Source organism: Syngnathoides biaculeatus, chromosome 2, assembly GCF_019802595.1.
Source record: "Syngnathoides biaculeatus isolate LvHL_M chromosome 2, ASM1980259v1, whole genome shotgun sequence".
In the NCBI taxonomy this organism is placed as follows: Eukaryota; Metazoa; Chordata; class Actinopteri; order Syngnathiformes; family Syngnathidae; genus Syngnathoides; species Syngnathoides biaculeatus.
Genome location: NC_084641.1, coordinates 17,362,872 through 17,379,227, shown reverse-complemented (window position 1 = coordinate 17,379,227; position 16,356 = coordinate 17,362,872). Strand labels below are relative to the sequence as shown.

At 43.1% G+C, this 16,356-nt stretch overlaps 3 protein-coding genes across 4 annotated transcripts in view; 2 read left to right on the top strand and 1 right to left on the bottom strand.

The window, feature by feature from the left end:
* The window catches only part of otud5a (OTU deubiquitinase 5a), a 29,993-nt gene extending 27,919 nt beyond the window's left edge, over positions 1 to 2,074 (bottom strand). Inside the window, exon 1 of the mRNA XM_061838007.1 lies at positions 283 to 2,074. Within this exon, the coding sequence (XP_061693991.1) occupies positions 283 to 870 (588 nt within the window). The 5' untranslated portion in view covers positions 871 to 2,074. The remainder of the gene's footprint in view (positions 1 to 282) is intronic.
* Positions 2,075 to 2,388: 314 nt separating this feature from the next.
* On the top strand, positions 2,389 to 7,424 carry creg1 (cellular repressor of E1A-stimulated genes 1). The gene is made up of 4 exons (XM_061838048.1): positions 2,389 to 2,828; positions 5,549 to 5,668; positions 5,746 to 5,859; positions 7,056 to 7,424. The coding sequence occupies exons 1-4, from the start codon at positions 2,550 to 2,552 to the stop codon at positions 7,137 to 7,139; spliced, it is 597 nt and encodes a 198-aa protein (XP_061694032.1). The 5' UTR covers positions 2,389 to 2,549; the 3' UTR covers positions 7,140 to 7,424.
* A 1,117-nt stretch (positions 7,425 to 8,541) lies between these two features.
* LOC133510249 (T-cell surface glycoprotein CD3 zeta chain-like) lies at positions 8,542 to 16,321 on the top strand. Of its 2 annotated transcripts, XM_061838055.1 has the most exons (9): positions 8,542 to 8,950; positions 11,837 to 11,960; positions 12,345 to 12,445; positions 12,523 to 12,561; positions 12,672 to 12,734; positions 12,949 to 12,981; positions 13,077 to 13,130; positions 15,861 to 15,890; positions 15,977 to 16,321. In XM_061838055.1, exons 2-9 carry the CDS (start codon positions 11,909 to 11,911, stop codon positions 16,040 to 16,042), a joined length of 438 nt encoding a protein of 145 aa, XP_061694039.1. In that variant the 5' UTR covers positions 8,542 to 8,950; positions 11,837 to 11,908; the 3' UTR covers positions 16,043 to 16,321. The 2 variants fall into 2 exon arrangements, with proteins under 2 accessions (XP_061694039.1, XP_061694043.1); XM_061838059.1 differs by lacking the exon at positions 11,837 to 11,960 and having other exon boundaries at positions 8,572 to 8,950.
* Positions 16,322 to 16,356: the final 35 nt, after the last annotated feature.

The following is a 16,356-nucleotide window of genomic DNA, read 5'->3' as shown; positions in this document are numbered from 1 at the left end:
ATATAAAAACTGACCAGGAGTGATAAAAATGATAATGATTAGGCCCATTCAAGTCATGTTAAGATACCTGAAAAATAGATTAAAATCCACATTAACGGGAATACTTCCCCCCACAAGCGCCTTTGAATGTGGGAGACCCAACGACGTGTTGCCGTGGCGACGAAGTGATTGATGTGAACCCAAAACAAGCGTCACCCACTCCCACTTACCGAAGAGTCCATTTTAAACGTGACCCTGGAAGACCCCGAGGCGGAATCGGATTTCCGATCTGCCGGCTCTCACCTGCTCGACGGTAGCCGGGTCAACGGCCTGCAGGCGGCCGGCGTTCTCGTACTCGTCCTCGCTATTGTTGCCGCCGGCTCCCTCGTCCGCTTCCTGGCTAGAGCCACCGCCGCCGGGACCGCTCACGCCGGGCTGCCCACCTCCGGCCAGCGCCGCCGCCGCGCCGGAGCAGGTGCCCGCTTGCCGCCGCCTTTTGCTGAGTCCTGGCCCGGTGCAACAGCCGCTGATACCTCCGCCGCCGCAGCCCACTACGCCGGCTTGCACCACCAGGTCCCCGCGGGAGGTCGCCACCACGCCGCCGACGCCGCCTTCCCGACCGTCACACGGCCCCGTGGAGGCCACAGAGCCGCCAGGCGGAGGAGAGGCCTGCTGCGGCCGGGAGTTCGCCTCGATGCTGCGCCGCTCGTCTCTGGCAGAGGGCGGCGCGGCCTGGTACGACCACGGCGGGGGAGAAGCCCGAGGCCTGGCTCCCGTTCTCCCCGCGTGCGGATGTTGGTGAGGGTCTGCGACGCTCCGGCGGTCGCTGTCATCAGCGTGATCCGCGACCCCCACCCCAGAGCTGGGCTTCTTTTTGGGTAGGATCGTCATGGTGGGGAGGAGGAGGGAAAGGAGGAAGGGTGAGGGAAGGGATGGGGGGGGGTAGAGGGCGACGAGTCAGTCCGCCTTTTGGATCAAAAGATTGGCTGTGTTCGGCGTCGAACTGGCTGGCTAACAGCGAATCACCAGGCAAATGTTCCCCGTCGACAACAGGACGATTCCCATCGACGTTTCGACGGAACCCCGTTTCCAAACAATAAAAAAAGAAAGAAGACGTCTCCGTCTTCCCGGGCGATAGCTCGTGCACAAAACATCAACACAGGCTGACGGGCCTGAGTGCGTCACTTCCGGGTCAAGCTGCACTATTACGTCACTCTGTCAATGGCGCCGCTGCTAATATAAATACAATTTAACAAATATCTTCGTAAATGCTGCTCACCACGCTGTTATTTATTTGTAACTAATGTTGTTCAGTCCAGTTCCGTCACTCATTGGCCAAACGTATGACGGTTGGACCGTACATTTTTTCAAGAAGTGTCATAGTAACAATAACAAAGGTAACGCTTAGTGACAAATTGCATTCTTGACAAAAAAAAAAAAAATCTACTCTACAAAAACAAAAAATAAGGTGGTACCATGACTTGAAAAATATCTACCCATCCATCTTCCAGGTTGCTTATCCTCACAAGGTTATATCGAAATATAACTCAATTTACACATATCAGTCACTGGTATCCGCTCCGGGGTGTCCCCCATATCTCGCCCAAAGTCAGCTGCGATAAGGAAAGAACAGGTGACCCTTGTATGGATAAGCAATATTGTAAATGGATGGACGTATGGATCATGTGCAGTCGTGAGTGTGCAAAGATGCAAATGCCGCAACGATGCGGATCCAACAGAAATACAATTTTTAGCCTTTTAGCAGAACTCTAACACATTCGTCATCCAACTACAACACGCATCCTCTCTTTTCCGCTCTCTCGCGCAAAGCCTTCTGGGTCATGTAGTCCGAAGACATTTACCGAGCGCAAACTGAGTGCTCTTAAGAGCACAAATTCTCTCTGAAAAATATTATTCATAGGAGTCGCCTCGCTGATGAACACCTGCAGTCCATCCTGAGAATCTATGAAAAGATACCAAGTATCCAGCCCTGACAAAATGAAAAGCAAAGAAACTTACAAATTTCAATATCTTGGGATTTTAATGAAAGCGTATTTTTTAATATTTAATATTTTTGGGGGGGGTTATTTGCACCTTGTTCATATTTTGGATTGAATAATTAAGAATTGTATTAATGTAGAGCAGAATTATTTGGAGTTTTTTTTCAAGACTAAGTTGAATATTTTTGTCTGTTCTCTGTCATTGCACATGTGTGTATAAAAAAAATATCTGTAGTCTTTTCAATAAATTTTCACCCTTTTCGGCCAGCGACCTCAAGTGTACTTTGAGTTATTTGTTGTTTATTTATCCCTTGTACAGTTTGTTTGCGGAAGTAATTGCGGATTTATTCTTTTACTTCGAAAATATAGACCGGATCTTCTTATTCACCATTGTTTGTTCTTCAGTCCTGATTTTTGTTTTTAACGGAAGTAAGTGCTTCTTTCTCTTATTTCGAAAATGTGGACCGGATTTTCCAGTTTCCAAGTTGTTTACAAGTTCTCCCCGCAAGTTTGTTTGTGTAAATTTGAGTACTCAACTAACTGCTGTCAGCATTGATTCTATCGGCCACCATGACCGCTCTCTTGAGGAATGTCTGCCTGCTACTCTTCGGACTCGCCGCGGCCTCTACCCGGCTGGTCCTGCCCCCCCACGAACAGGTTGCCCGGGTCGCCCGCTTCGTCGTCCACCAGTGCGACTGGGCCTCCTTGGCCACCATAAGCACCCACGAACCGGTGGTGGGGCAACCCTTCTCCAACGTGTTCTCGGTGAGCGACGGGCCACCGGGCTTTGGCTCCGGGGTGCCGTACATGTACTTGACCCGCATGGAGATATCTGTGCAGGACTTGGAGGTAAGTCATCTATCAAATGGGAGTTGAGGAAAAAGTATTCAACCAGAAAGTGCACGTTATTTCATCTTCCTTGTGTGCAAGACTGCATAATGTCCATCCATTTCATGTTAAGTATGAATTCATTTCCTCGATGTACCTATAGAAAAAAAAAAAAACAACATTCTTTAAGTGACTGATAAAAAAACAAAAAAAAAAACCCAGACATTCAGCGGTGCCTTGAGATAGGAGTTTAATTTGTACCATGACCACACTTGCAACTCATCACATACTGTATCTTAAATCAGATTTCACCATCAAAATGAAGAGAAATGCCATTAATCTGTGAGAGACACCCCCCCCCAAAAAAAAAAAAAACTATGTTGTGTTTCTTCATGAGAAAAGTATCACTAATATTATTGGCATGGTGTAATTACAACAATAACACAATTACATAGAATTAATAATTACATTCTGTAACACATTCTACTTCAGTCCATATTGTGGTGCTCATTCTTGCGTGTCTGCATCTTGGCGACCTTGAGCAGTGTAAGACAGGCATACGGATCTGACATACTTGAACTTCTCTCTCGACTTCTCAGTACGGCAGTAATATTAGTCATACTTTGCAGCATCTAGATTAGAATTGTTATCCTATGTGCCTATGGTATTTCCCATTGTATATCAGTATTAAGTCAACAGAACCCATGTATTAAAAAAATATATATACAATGAGTAATTCTGTTTCTTCAGTTTGAAACAATTTAGTCCCGCTTGTTGTGAAGTTGAGTTCACTGCCACCGTGCAGCGCTCACATCTCAAGTTTTTCTCCCAACTCAAAGCAAAAAAAATCGTGCGATCGACGGCTCGTATCTGGGAAAACTCGTAAATGGGTTGCGTGTATCTTGTGGCACCACTCTTATGTGCTCAAATTGCATATTGCTTTCATGTTGTTTCTACAAGCAAGCATAATTTGGCACTTCTCTGATGAATTTTCTTGTCAGCAAAAGTCAATTTTTTTCTTGAATCAACTTTATCTTTGAGAACACCCTGAAGGAAAAAACTCTATTGGGGTGTGGTTTGGTGGTCAGCTCACCCTTGTTGACAAATATCCGTGTATGTGGTAAGTCATTTTTAGGTGTGATAATGGATTATAATGAAGATGTCTGAATGCGTCTTAAAACAGTACATCTATTTTTGCACCCCTTCTTGTATACTATAATGTATAATTCATGTGATATCACATATAATTTAAAATTGACAGTTGCAGATTTGTGTTGCAGCATTAAACCCTTTTTTTTAAAAAAAAAATTAGTACCAAGGCATGGTTTTGCATTTGTGTAAACACTTGATAAAATATTTTTTCCCTACGTACAGTATATTCATCAAGCCAGTACGTTCCATGTAGACTTTATGCAACAGTTGGAGTGTCACTATGACTCAGCGGATTTTTAACTGTGCTTCAGCACTTTTAACAGTCACATATCGGAGACGCTGTCATGGGACTTCAAATGGTGATGGCCCCGCAGTTTTTTTTAAACTGCTCTCCAATATATGAGGCGTCAAAAGCTATAAACATTTCTACATGACATTTACAGCTGTTTTTGTGACTTGAAATGTGTATTCATTTACAAATGTGCAGTGCAACAATGAAGTTGTTTTCAAAAGATGCAATACATAAAATTCCAGTTAAATAAGTACATTAGTTGGAATCTTTTCAAGATTATTTGAGTTAAGAACTTCCATGGCAGCATAAAATGAATTGGGACGCTGACTTGGTATAGTAGTCTTATATTAATGATGGACATGGGACTTAACAGTTGGATATATACCTTTTCTTAACAAAGAACGGTGACACTAATTTGAAATTAAATGTAGACAATGGAGTTAACAGAAATAACTTACACACTAAAATTTGTGTTGCGGGGGGCACTGCAGCTTCTGTTTGCCACCAGTTGTAGTATTTTTGTAGTGTAATCCTAAACTGCATAATCCAACAAAAAAAAAACAAAAACGGACGACTGTACATAGTGTACCTTATATTATATAGGCTTTGCCAAACATTGGGTAGTTTTTACAAGTATAATAGACACGCAATGAAGACGGAGCACAGCCTCACAATCTCCACACAGTCAAAGCCGCAATCTATTAGTGGTGGGTGAAATTCACTGTATCATATACAGTCTTGTACATATCTTATGCATTTCTTCCTGGTGAACATACAGTATTTCAGAACTCCCTCATTCTGGTGTCTGTGAATGGTTTTCGTGCGAAAAAACATTTTCATTTAAAAGTTCAATGACGAAACATATACATACACGATATACAAGCCTTCATTCAGTATGTCTGGGGATAAACTCATCCATCCATTTTCTTTGCCGCTTATCCTCACATGGGTCGCGGGGAGTGCTGGAGCTTATCCCAGCTGTCAACGTGCAGGAGGCGGGGTACAGTGGTTGCCACCCAATCACAGAGCACATGGAGACAAACAGCCGCACTCACAATCACACCTAGCGGGAATTTAGAGTGTCCAATTAATGTTGCATGTTTTTGGGATGTGGGAGGAAACCGGAGTACCCGGAGGAAACCCATGCAGGCAAACTCCACACAGGCAGGTTTAGGATTGAACCCGGGAACTTAGAAATGTGAGGCCAATGCTTTACCACCTGACCCACTGTTCCACCTCCTGTTATGATTAAAACGAGTTTTAGAGTTCTAGAAGAAACTTTCTTGTCTCTGTGCAGGTGAATCAACAGGCATCTTTGTCCATGTCTATGGCTCAGACTGACTACTGCCGCCAGCAGGGCTTTGACCCTCAGAGTCCTCTGTGTGCGCACGTCATCCTGTCGGGATCTGTGATGGAGGCATGTGCCCACAAACAGTACACGCGTGTTTTTAGTGTGTGCGCTCGTCAGGCCATTCACATGGACTTGCTCTACAGGTAAACGGCACAGAGGCAGAGTTTGCAAAGAAAGCCCTCTTCAGCCGACACCCCGAGATGATCGGATGGCCATCAGACCATAACTGGTTCTTTGCCAAGTTCAACATGACGCAGGTAGGTTGGATGGCAATACCTAATCTGTCAGGGTTTAAAGGGGAAATGCACTGGTTTGCATTAACTATGTATCCAAGAGGTCATGTAATATGTACTGTATTTTGACAATGGGATGTTAAATCCTCTCTCATTTGATAGTGAGATTTTTATCAACAATTACGAATTTTCAGGGGTGCTGCCATTTTCGTGAGTCACATGACCTATGTGCACGTATGTGACGTGTTACGTGCCGCAACAAAGGCTCGATTACATGGGACACCATTGATGCCCAGTGCTGACTTCTCGGCTTTATCCTCATCTGATGAAGAAATAGCAGTATCGGTTGATTGGGAAGACAGCGGAATGCTTCCATAAACAGCTGTGAGCGGCACAGCCGTGAGCCGCTCGGTTCATCGGGAAGACTGAGGTATGCTTCCATACACAGCCGTGAGCGGCACAGCTCCGGGGCTCGGGGGAGCCGTGAGCTCGCTCCCTGGCGAGCGAGGTCCGGGGCTCGCTGAGCAAGCTCACGGCTCGGCCGCTCGGTTGATCGGGAAGACAGAGGAATACTTCTATACACAGCTGTGAGCTGTCCCATGTAATTGAGCCTTTGTTGCGGCATGTAACACGTCACATCTGTGCACGTAGGTCATGTGACTCGCTAAAATGGCAGCACGCCTGAAAATGCGTCTTCTTCTTCTTCTTTCGGCTTGTCCCTTTCGGGGTCGCCAAAGCGTGTCATCTCAGATGAACGCACATATATGTTTGGCACAATTTTTACGCCGGATGCCCTTCCTGACGCAACCCTTCTCAGGGAGTGGAGGCCCCAGTGGGATACGAACCCACAACCCCTGGTTTACCAAACCAGTGCTCTAACCACTGAGCTACGGGGCCTCTGCACCCCTGAAAATGCGTAATTGTCGCTAAAAATAAAACACCATCAAATGAGACAGGATTTAAAATCACATTGTCAAAATAGAGTACATGTTATATTGGATACATTTTTAATCCAAACCAGTGGATTTCCCCTTTAAGGACTTGGGGTTTGAACTGGAAGATGGTTTTCACCAGTCTACCCCATGCCCCCCTTTGGGATAATAATTTATTGAACATTGTTTTGCAGACAACCAAGCAGTTTGAGAATTACTGTTATAAACTATTTATGTATTTAATGCTCCAGCCTCGTGCTAATGTTATTCTACCACATTGTGTTGCAGGTGTGGGTGCTGGATTATTTTGGAGGGGTGAAAACAGTCAGTCCAGATGACTACTACCAAGCCTCCCCAAACAATAAAAACTAGTGACATCCATGGGTTTTTACTTTTTGTTTATTGCAGTGAATCATTACGTGAATTTCCTCCAGTGGATAATGTCAAACAAATCTGCTGTCTTTTATGAGTGCCATATATAAAACTGCAGTTTGAGTGTTTGGATTGTCTTGTTGTGAATATTAAAAGAGATGTCGCAACTGAAATGGTGCATGGTCTGTGTGCACCATGCCTCTGATTTTTATTTTTATTTTTTGTGTAAATTTGAAATAATTATATATTTTTAGATAGAAGATATGCAACGTACCTCTGAATAAAATGTGTGCAATATAAGAAAATTTACTCCGTAGCCTCTGTTTTTGAAGAAGTATTAATACAAGGTTGAAATGCTATAACGTGGAGGCCAAAAACCATAGTATAGCCTCGGCTTAGTCTAAAAAACATGGAAACTAGAATATCATTCAATAGCTGCGCAGAGCGCAATAGGCAACAGATGGTAATGACCGTTAATATGCGGCCAAAAAAAGAGCACTCTCTGTCCTGGTAACTTCTCAAATAAGATAAAGGTCAACCGAGTATCATCAATACAGAACATTAAATGTCATGACATTATCCAAGCCGCTTATCCTCACAAGGGTTGCAGGAAAACTGGAGCCTATCCCAGCTATCTTCGGACAAAAGGCAGACAGTCAGCCACAGGGCAGCAGAACATTACATAGGAAGTATTTAATGTGTGTTTCTTTCAGCTTGTCCCTTTCGGGGTCGCCACAGCGTGTCATCTCAGAAAAACAAAAAAAATTCAAACGCAATATTTCTACTGAGATTCAATGCTACAATTTACTGTCTTAAATTCACTGTCTAACAACCAGCCAATCCAGTTACAATTTCTTAGTCACGTGGCATCACATATTCAGAAAGCGTAACGGGATTGGTTGAGTCATGGGTTCTGACTTGAAGTAACCCCGCCTTCTTAACTCAGCCATGTGAATTTTACAACCTAAAATTTTCAGTGGCATTTTTAATTCAAATCCTGGTGGCACATATTTATTTCCATAAAAATGACGCGAGTGACCAAAATGACCGTGGACGGTACATACACGCTTGGTATGTTCAAATTAATTGAATCAGTGAGACACCTTTAAACTATGGAAAATTCATTTTTATTCTCACAAACTGGAGATCCTCTCTCTTGAGCAGCCATCTTTGTCAACTGTTATTCTATCTTTTTATGGTTTAAGAAATGTGATCAAGTACAATATACTGTATAGCATCAAATATACAGTACAATATATGCATCAGAAGTTACGGACACAAAGCATTTTTCTCTCCGAAGATCCTCACCAGAGAAAAAGGACACACTTTATGGTCATAAATCATCCAAACCATTAGGGCAAGGTTGAAGTGGGTGTAATGCGACATCCACATACATTTTGGTGACAACAGGTCACAGTTTTCTGACATTAAATGATGTACGCTGAGAGCAAATATATTCATAAAATAAAAAATAATTGAGGAAATCGTTTTGACGTTTTCAGAGGTTAACGTAGGCATAAGTAGATTAGTAAATTATGTTGACAATTGATCGCCGTTTTCGCGAGTGCCATAAGAGTCACTGGCCGGTAGGACTGGAAATCAAAAAAGAACCACCCATTTGAGTCGTGTTGGGTGTGCACAGTACTAAAAAAGGGAAGTAATCTAAGGAAGAGAGAAAGAAAAAAGGAACCAGTCTGGGTGACCTCCTGCCCTTGAGCTGTGTTTCATCGCTGGCCACAACTCGAGGAAGAGAGAAAACTGGAACCGGCTGGCGCCTATATGGAGAGTGACATTTGACAACAACATAAAAGGTACTGTACTTTATTTATAGCAACTAGAAGAAAGCGGTCTTTAGAAATTCAAGCAAAGGGTCATTTTTGATTTCCTGAAAAGCTGTCATTTTGTAGGTGAAGGGATTCCTCCCAACAGCTATGAGACACACAGTGAAGAAAATAAATATTTGAACACCCTGCTATATTGCAAGTTCTCCCACTTAGAAATCATGGAGGGATCAGAAATTTTCATTGTAGGTGCATGTCCACTGTGAGAGAGATAATATAAAATGAAAACTCCAGAAATTACAACGTATGATTTTTTGTAACGATTTATTTGTGTGATAAAGCTAAAAACAAGCATTTAAACACCTGAGAAAACCAATGTTAATATTTGGTACAGTAGCCTTTGTTTGCAATTACAGTGATGAAATGTTTCCTGTATGTGTTCACCAGGTTTGCGCACACTGCAGGAGGGATTTTGGCTCACTCCTCCACACAGATCTTCTCTAGATCAGACAGGTTTCTGGGCTGTCACTGAGAAACACAGAGTTTCAGCTCCCTCGGAAGATTTTCTATTGGGTTTAGGTCTGGAGACTGGCTAGGCCACGCCAGAACCTTGATATGCTTCTTATGGAGCCACTCCTTGATTTTTCTGGCTGTGTGCTTCGGGTCATATTCATGTTGAAAGACTCACCCAGGACCCATCTTCAATGCTCTGACTGAAAGAAAGAGGTTGTTCCCCAAAACTTCACAATACATGGTCGCGGTCACCCTTTCCTTAATACAGTGCAGTCGTCCTGTCCCATGTGCAGAAAACCCCCCTCAAAGCATGTTGCTACCACCCCCACGCTTCTCAGTAGGGATGGTGTTTTTGGGATGGAACTCATCATTCGTCTTCCTCCAAACACGGTTAGTGGAATTATGACCAAAAAGTTCCGTTTTGGTCTCATTTAACCACAAAACTTTCTCCCACGACTCCTCTGTATCATCTAAATGGTCTTTGACAAACTTAAGACCGGCCTTGACATGTGCTGGTTTAAGCAGGGGAACCTTCCCTGCCATGCATGTTTTCAAACCATGATGTCTTAGTGTACTACCAATAGTCATCTTGGAAACGGTGGTCCCAGCTCTTTTCAGGTCATTGACCAAGTCCTGTCATGTAGTCCTTGGCTGATTCCTCACCTTTCGAAGGCTCATTGAGATCCCACGAGGTGACATCTTGTCATGTTTAGCTTCTTCCATTTTCTAATGATTGCTCCAACAGTGGACCTTTTTTTTTTTTTTAACCAAGCTGCTTGGCAATTTCTCCGTAGGCCTTACCAGCCGTGTGGAGTCGTACATTCTCTGTCTCTGTTGTCTTTGGACAGCTCTTTGGTGTTGGCCATGTTACAAGTTTGAGTTTTACTGATATTATGGGATGGACAGGTGTCTTTACGCAGCTAACGGCCTCACACAAATGCATCTGATTCGGGTCAGAATTCTAGCTGATAGACAGCTGTATCACACAAATAAATCGTTTAAAAATCATACATTGTGATTTCTGGATTGTTCTTTTTAGATTATATCTCTCACAGTGGACATGTCTCTATGATGAAAATTTCAGACCCCTGCATGATTTCTAAGCGGGAGAACTTGCAAGATAGCAGGGTGTTCAAATACTCCTTTTCTTCACTGTAAAAAACAAGTTAATACTGCTCCTCTGTGGTCTAGAACGTTCCTTTGTCCACACTGGTTTATGCAATGTTTCCTGCTGTTGTTTTTTTCCTAAAAAGTTGTCATGTTGGAGGCAGGGGAATTTCAGCTGATATAAGGATATAGAAACTGTAATTGAATTGGCACTTTTCGAGTAGAGTACATCATTTTTTTCATAAATACTATGTGAATTTGATCTCCAGTTCCACCACTGACATCATGCCAAGACATGGGGGGCTTGTTGATTTTGGCAATGTAAAAGGGGTGGTCCAAAGGCAATTAGTTACTAACCAATTGCTACAAATTCAATTATTAGAAATTAAGCAGCACGGTGGCGCAACTGGTTAGAGGGCTGGCCTCACTGTTCTGAGGTCTGCCTTTGTGGAGTTTGCAAGTCCTTCCCAAACCTGCGTGGGTTTTCTCCAGGCAAAGTCTCAAACCCTTACACTTTAGCCCTTGGCGAAGGTAATACAGGGAGTCCTCAGGTTAAGACAGTCTCAACCTAAGACGTTTCGACTTTCCAATGCCCGTCCCTCGTTCGCCATTTTGTCTGGCTAATGCTTAACTGTCTTTATGCGCCGAGAGTATCTTCACATTTTTCACGCTCCTTTTTAGACATTATCACCCCAAAAAAGAAAGCTGTGTCTTTTAGCAATGCTTCTGCGGCCAAAAGAAAATCCATGACCATGGAAACAAAGCTCAAGATCATAAAAAGATTGGAGAAAGGAGAGACACCAACACCACCAAGGCTTCAGTCGGTCGACCTTAGTGACACTTATTAAAGACAAAGCCTGTATCTTAGCGCTTGTGAAGGGTTCCATTCCTATGTCGGATAGAATGATACCAAAACAAGGCTCTTTGATACGTGTCGAGATGGAGAGGATTGAGGACCAGGTTCCTTTGCAATAGCTAAGCACAGCTTCCCCTTCTTCTTCTCCATCCACCTCTCATCAGGAATGCTAAGTACAGCATCTTGTTTATTTCAATGTATTTGTTTTTTTATACAAAGTATTTTGATGTAAATTCTGACTTTAATGGTGGAATCCGACTTAAGTCGAAATTCGAGTTAAGTCGCTACTGTAGGAATGGATCTCAGTCGTAGACCGAGGACTCCCTGTAATTGTAATTCCAGTCGGATGCCATTGCGACTCAAAAACATCTGACTGCATGCGAGGTGACGTGGGTGTGCAATGTCACCCCCCCTCACCCCTCCAACCCACCCCACATCAGTTCCTTGCCACTTCCTGTCCTACTTCACTGCCAAAGAAGAAACGTTGCTTGAGAGCCTCCAAGTAGTTGGAGATGGCGCTCTGGTGGACATCAGGTCTGCTGGTGTTGGCGATCCAGCCTGCAGGTAAAATGCTTTGTTGAATCAAACTCAAATTGTCTTTCTTTGGTCTTTGGCTGTCACCAGAGGCACTCAGGAAGTGCTTGAGATGTTTCTCTTCATGGGTTTAAAAAGAGAAACACAACATTATACCGAACATTTTGAGAACATTTTAAAATCTAGCTCAGCATTTTGAACACAGGGCGAATGGATTGTTTTAGTTTAATCATCAAACTATCAAATGGTTTGTTTGAGGCGACCAACCAGGAAGCAGCGTTGTGGTTTGTAACTTCTCGGCTGCTCACGAACATGTTCTCCTTTTCGAAAATGCGATGTACACCTTTGTTCATACAGAAGAAGGGATACAATTTAGCAATCGAAAGACATTGTTGACCACAACTTAATGTGCAGATGCCAGCATGACGCTGTACGACCCCAAGCTGTGCTACATCCTGGATGGCTTCTTGAGTCTGTACGGCCTGGTCATCACCGTCATGTTCATCAAGGAGAGGGTCAGTCTGATGATTACACAACCACCGCACAAATCCTCTCTTTTGTAATCATGTTACCTCTTTATGTCTCTGCTCAGTTCTTCAAAACAAAGGGGGCGGCGGGTGGCGGGTACACGGTGAGACCCGCAAACAGCAGTGCAGTGTCTCCGGCTCTGCTTTCGCCATTTTGATTGAGAACAAACTCGGTCTGTTTTATGTTTTTGTTTTTTTTTTTTGCTTGCGAAAGGGCACAAGAGGTCAGAGGGATGACAGTGACTCGCGACTGAGAGGAGACCCAGAAAGAGGACGTGTAAGTGTCCTGGAGAAAATCGTTTGAGGGATATTCTTGGTCGAAATGTCAAAAAGCATTGTTGCAATGAAAGATGAAGAACCAAAGAAAGAACTCAAGGAATTCCGAATCTCTTAAAGCCTCAACTTCAAACTAAATGACTCAACATACCAGTGACCCACAAACGGTATAGGTACCATTTTTCACAACGTTCTCCCCTTTATCTGTCCTACAGAACCAGTGGATGAGGGATAATGCGACATACACGGTACCAGTAATTGTAGGTTGCATTTGTCGTTTGAACACCAAACAAAACTGTGTGTGTCTGTCTGCGCATGTGTGGGGGCACATGTGCTGTTTCAGGACTTGAAAAACAGAACAGAAGACGAGTACAAAGAACTTCCTGGTAAAAGAGAAGTAAGTGTCGATTTCAATGTTTCAGACTCATTCGCAGCAATCTGTGCATCATTCCTTCTTTCCAATTTGTCTTCAAAAGGGATTTTTTGTTGTTGTTTGTTTTTTTAATCTAACACACATAATCAAACTAGATGCCTGATTCTTTATACAGTAGTGCCTTGAGATATGAGTGCCTTGGCTTAGTTTTTCAAGAGATGAGCTTTTGCTTGCTCGATCCCCCCTGTTGTTTGCCTTATAGGGAGACAAACGTCTGGTACATTCCACTCTGCACCCTATTCCTGATTTGAGTGTTTTGAGATTCGACCCTTGGTCATGGAATGAATAAAAACTCACAACTCAAGACACATCTGTATCAAAAGGAAGACTCTCCCCAAAATTCATATATACAATAAACCCTCCAATGTGAAGTAATATTATCATTACATATATTTTGTACATTAATTGAAAAAAAAAAAACCCATTGAAAATCAAGAACACTTTTAAAATACAAGCAAAATCTGGATATGTGCCAGCTTTCACAGCTAGACCCCGAAGAAACGTCCTTGACCCCGCACCTGACAGCTTAGCATTACAGACAGACAGTCCTATCATCAAACTGTCATGGACCGTAACTAAATTGATCTGTAACACGTCTTCAACCAGACAAACAACTTTGAATCTATTATATATCATCTATGTTATAAAGACACGATCGTGATCAGAGTTCATTCCGATTCTTCTTCTTCTTTTCCTTTCGGCTCGTCCTGATGAGGGGTCGCCACAGCATGTCATCTTTTGCCATCTTAGCCTATCTCCTGCATCTTCCTCTCTCACACCGACTGCCCTCATGTCTTCCCTCACCACATCCATAAACCTTTTCTTTGGTCTTCCTCTCGCCCTTTTGCCTGGCAGCTCCATCCTCAGCATCCTTCTACCAATATACTCACTCTCTCGCCTCTGAACATGTCCAAACCATCGAAGTCTGCTCTCTCGAACCTTGTCTCCAAAACATCCAGCTTTGGCTGTCCCGCTCATGAGCTCATTTCTAATCCTGTCGAACCTGCTCACTCCTAAGGAGAACCTCAATATCTTGATTTCTGCTACCTCCAGTTCTGCTTCCTGTTGTTTCTTTCGTACCACTGTGTCTAATCCGTACATCATGGCTGGCCTCACCACTGTTTTATAAACTTTGCTGCCCTTCATCCTCGCAGAGAATCTTCTGTCACATAAGACACCAGACACCTTGTGCCAACTGTTCCACCCTGCTTGGAGCTGTTTCTTCACTTCCTTACCACACTCACCATTGTTGTGTATTGTTGAGCCCAAGTATTTGAAATCGTCCACTCTCGCTATTTTTTCTCCCTGTAGACTCACTCTTCCGCCTCCACCTTTCGCATTCACGCACATATATTCTGTTTTACTTTGGCTAATCTTCATTCCTCTCCTTTCCAGTGCATGTCTCCATCTTTCCAATTGTTCCTCTGCATGCTCCCTGCTTTCACTGCATATGACAATATCATCTGCGAACATCATGGTCCAAGGGGATTCCAGTCTAACCTCATCTGTCAGCCTATCCATTACCACTGCAAACAGGAAGGGGCTCAGAGCTGATCCCTGATGCAGTCCCACCTGCACTTAAGGCACACATCACCATTGTTCTGCTGCCATCATTAATGCCCTGTACTATTTTAACATACTTCTCTGCCACACCAGACTTACGCATGCAGTACCACAGTTCCTCTCTTGGTACTCTGTCATGGGCTTTCTCTAGAACCACAAAGACACAATGTAGCTCCTTCTGACCTTCTCTGTACTTTTCAATTAGAATCCTAAAGGCAAATAATGCATCTGTGGTACTCTTTCTAGGCATGAAACCATATTGTTGCTCGCAGATACTTACTTCTGTCCTGAGTCTAGCCTCCACTACTCTTTCCCATAACTTCATTGTGTGGCTCATCAACTTTATTCCTCTATAGTTCCCACAGCTCTGAACATCGCCTTTGTTCTTAAAAAGGGGAACTAGAACACTTTTCCTCCATTCTTCAGGCATCTTTTTGCCCGCTAGTATTCTGTTGAATAAGTTGGTCGAAAACTCCACAGCCATCTCTCCAAAATGCTTCCATACCTCCACCGGTATGTCATCAGGACCAACTGCCTTTCCATTTTTCATTCTTTGTAGTGCCTTTCTGACTTCCCCCTGACTAATCATTGCCACTTCCTGGTCCTTCACTCTTGCCTCTTCAACTCTTCCTTCTCACACACAGTTTTTACGCCGGATGCACTTCTTGACACAACCCTCTGCATTTATCCTAGCTTGGGACCGGCCTACAGATTGCACTGGTTTGTGCCCCTATAGAGCTGTATTGAGTTCATTCCGATACGCTCCATTTTTTAAGGTCAGATCGGAAATATGAAATTGAAAAACGGGGAACAGGCTTGAGTTTTTATTATTTAGTTGGTCATCTGAAGTTTGGCAAGGGCCACCAATAAAGCCCAGTTAACTTGTTATCTACCAAAATCAGGAAGGTGCAGCCATAAGATTATATTACAACAAGTACATTTATGTATTGTTTACAAATGGTTCTTGAACATTTTTACACCTTATACTCTCTTGTATTTTTAAACTTGGCCTAAAATTGAAATGTGAAATATTGGGCATTGGGCAATTTTTTTTTCTTTCAGACACTTGTTAATGTCAATATATTATAACGTCAACGATCCAACCATTACTGTTCATTTGTTGCTTTCCAGCAAGCCCGAAAAAACAACCAAGTTTATCAGGTGAGTGCAATCTCAATTTGATTCAATAAATCACATTTACATCTTAAGGCTCAAAAGGAAATATGGCATTTGAAATGTGACTTCAGGGTCTTAGCAGAGCGACCAGAGATACCTACGATGCCCTCCAGATGCAGCCGTTTCCGAGCCGCTAGCCACTCATCATGTTCAATCATCGGTCTCTTTCATGTGTAATCAATTAATCAAACGTTACAGTTTCATGCAATTAAATAATAGTGCATCTGATTATTTTTGTAATGAAATAAAACAAATCCGCATTATTTCTGCTGAATCCCCTCACTCCACCTATTTGTAACACCAGCATGGGAGTATTGTTCCCCACCAAATCTAGCGGATAGCGATTGTTCTTTCTTTCTCCCAATATGTATCCGAAACAACGTAGTGAAATTGATGTATGTAAATAAACATTGGAGTACAGCACTTTTATTTTTGCGTGTGTGTATGTTTG

Excerpts from the sequence above, each read along its gene's own strand:
- LOC133510249 (XM_061838055.1), top strand. The coding sequence starts at position 11,909 with ATGGCGCTCTGGTGGACATCAGGTCTGCTGGTGTTGGCGATCCAGCCT. Across the intron at positions 12,446-12,522 it reads TCATGTTCATCAAGGAGAGG|TTCTTCAAAACAAAGGGGGC; the intron begins GTCAGTCTGATG and ends GTCTCTGCTCAG. Across the intron at positions 15,891-15,976 it reads AAAACAACCAAGTTTATCAG|GGTCTTAGCAGAGCGACCAG; the intron begins GTGAGTGCAATC and ends ATGTGACTTCAG.
- creg1 (XM_061838048.1), top strand. The coding sequence starts at position 2,550 with ATGACCGCTCTCTTGAGGAATGTCTGCCTGCTACTCTTCGGACTCGCC. Across the intron at positions 2,829-5,548 it reads TATCTGTGCAGGACTTGGAG|GTGAATCAACAGGCATCTTT; the intron begins GTAAGTCATCTA and ends GTCTCTGTGCAG. Across the intron at positions 5,860-7,055 it reads CCAAGTTCAACATGACGCAG|GTGTGGGTGCTGGATTATTT; the intron begins GTAGGTTGGATG and ends ATTGTGTTGCAG.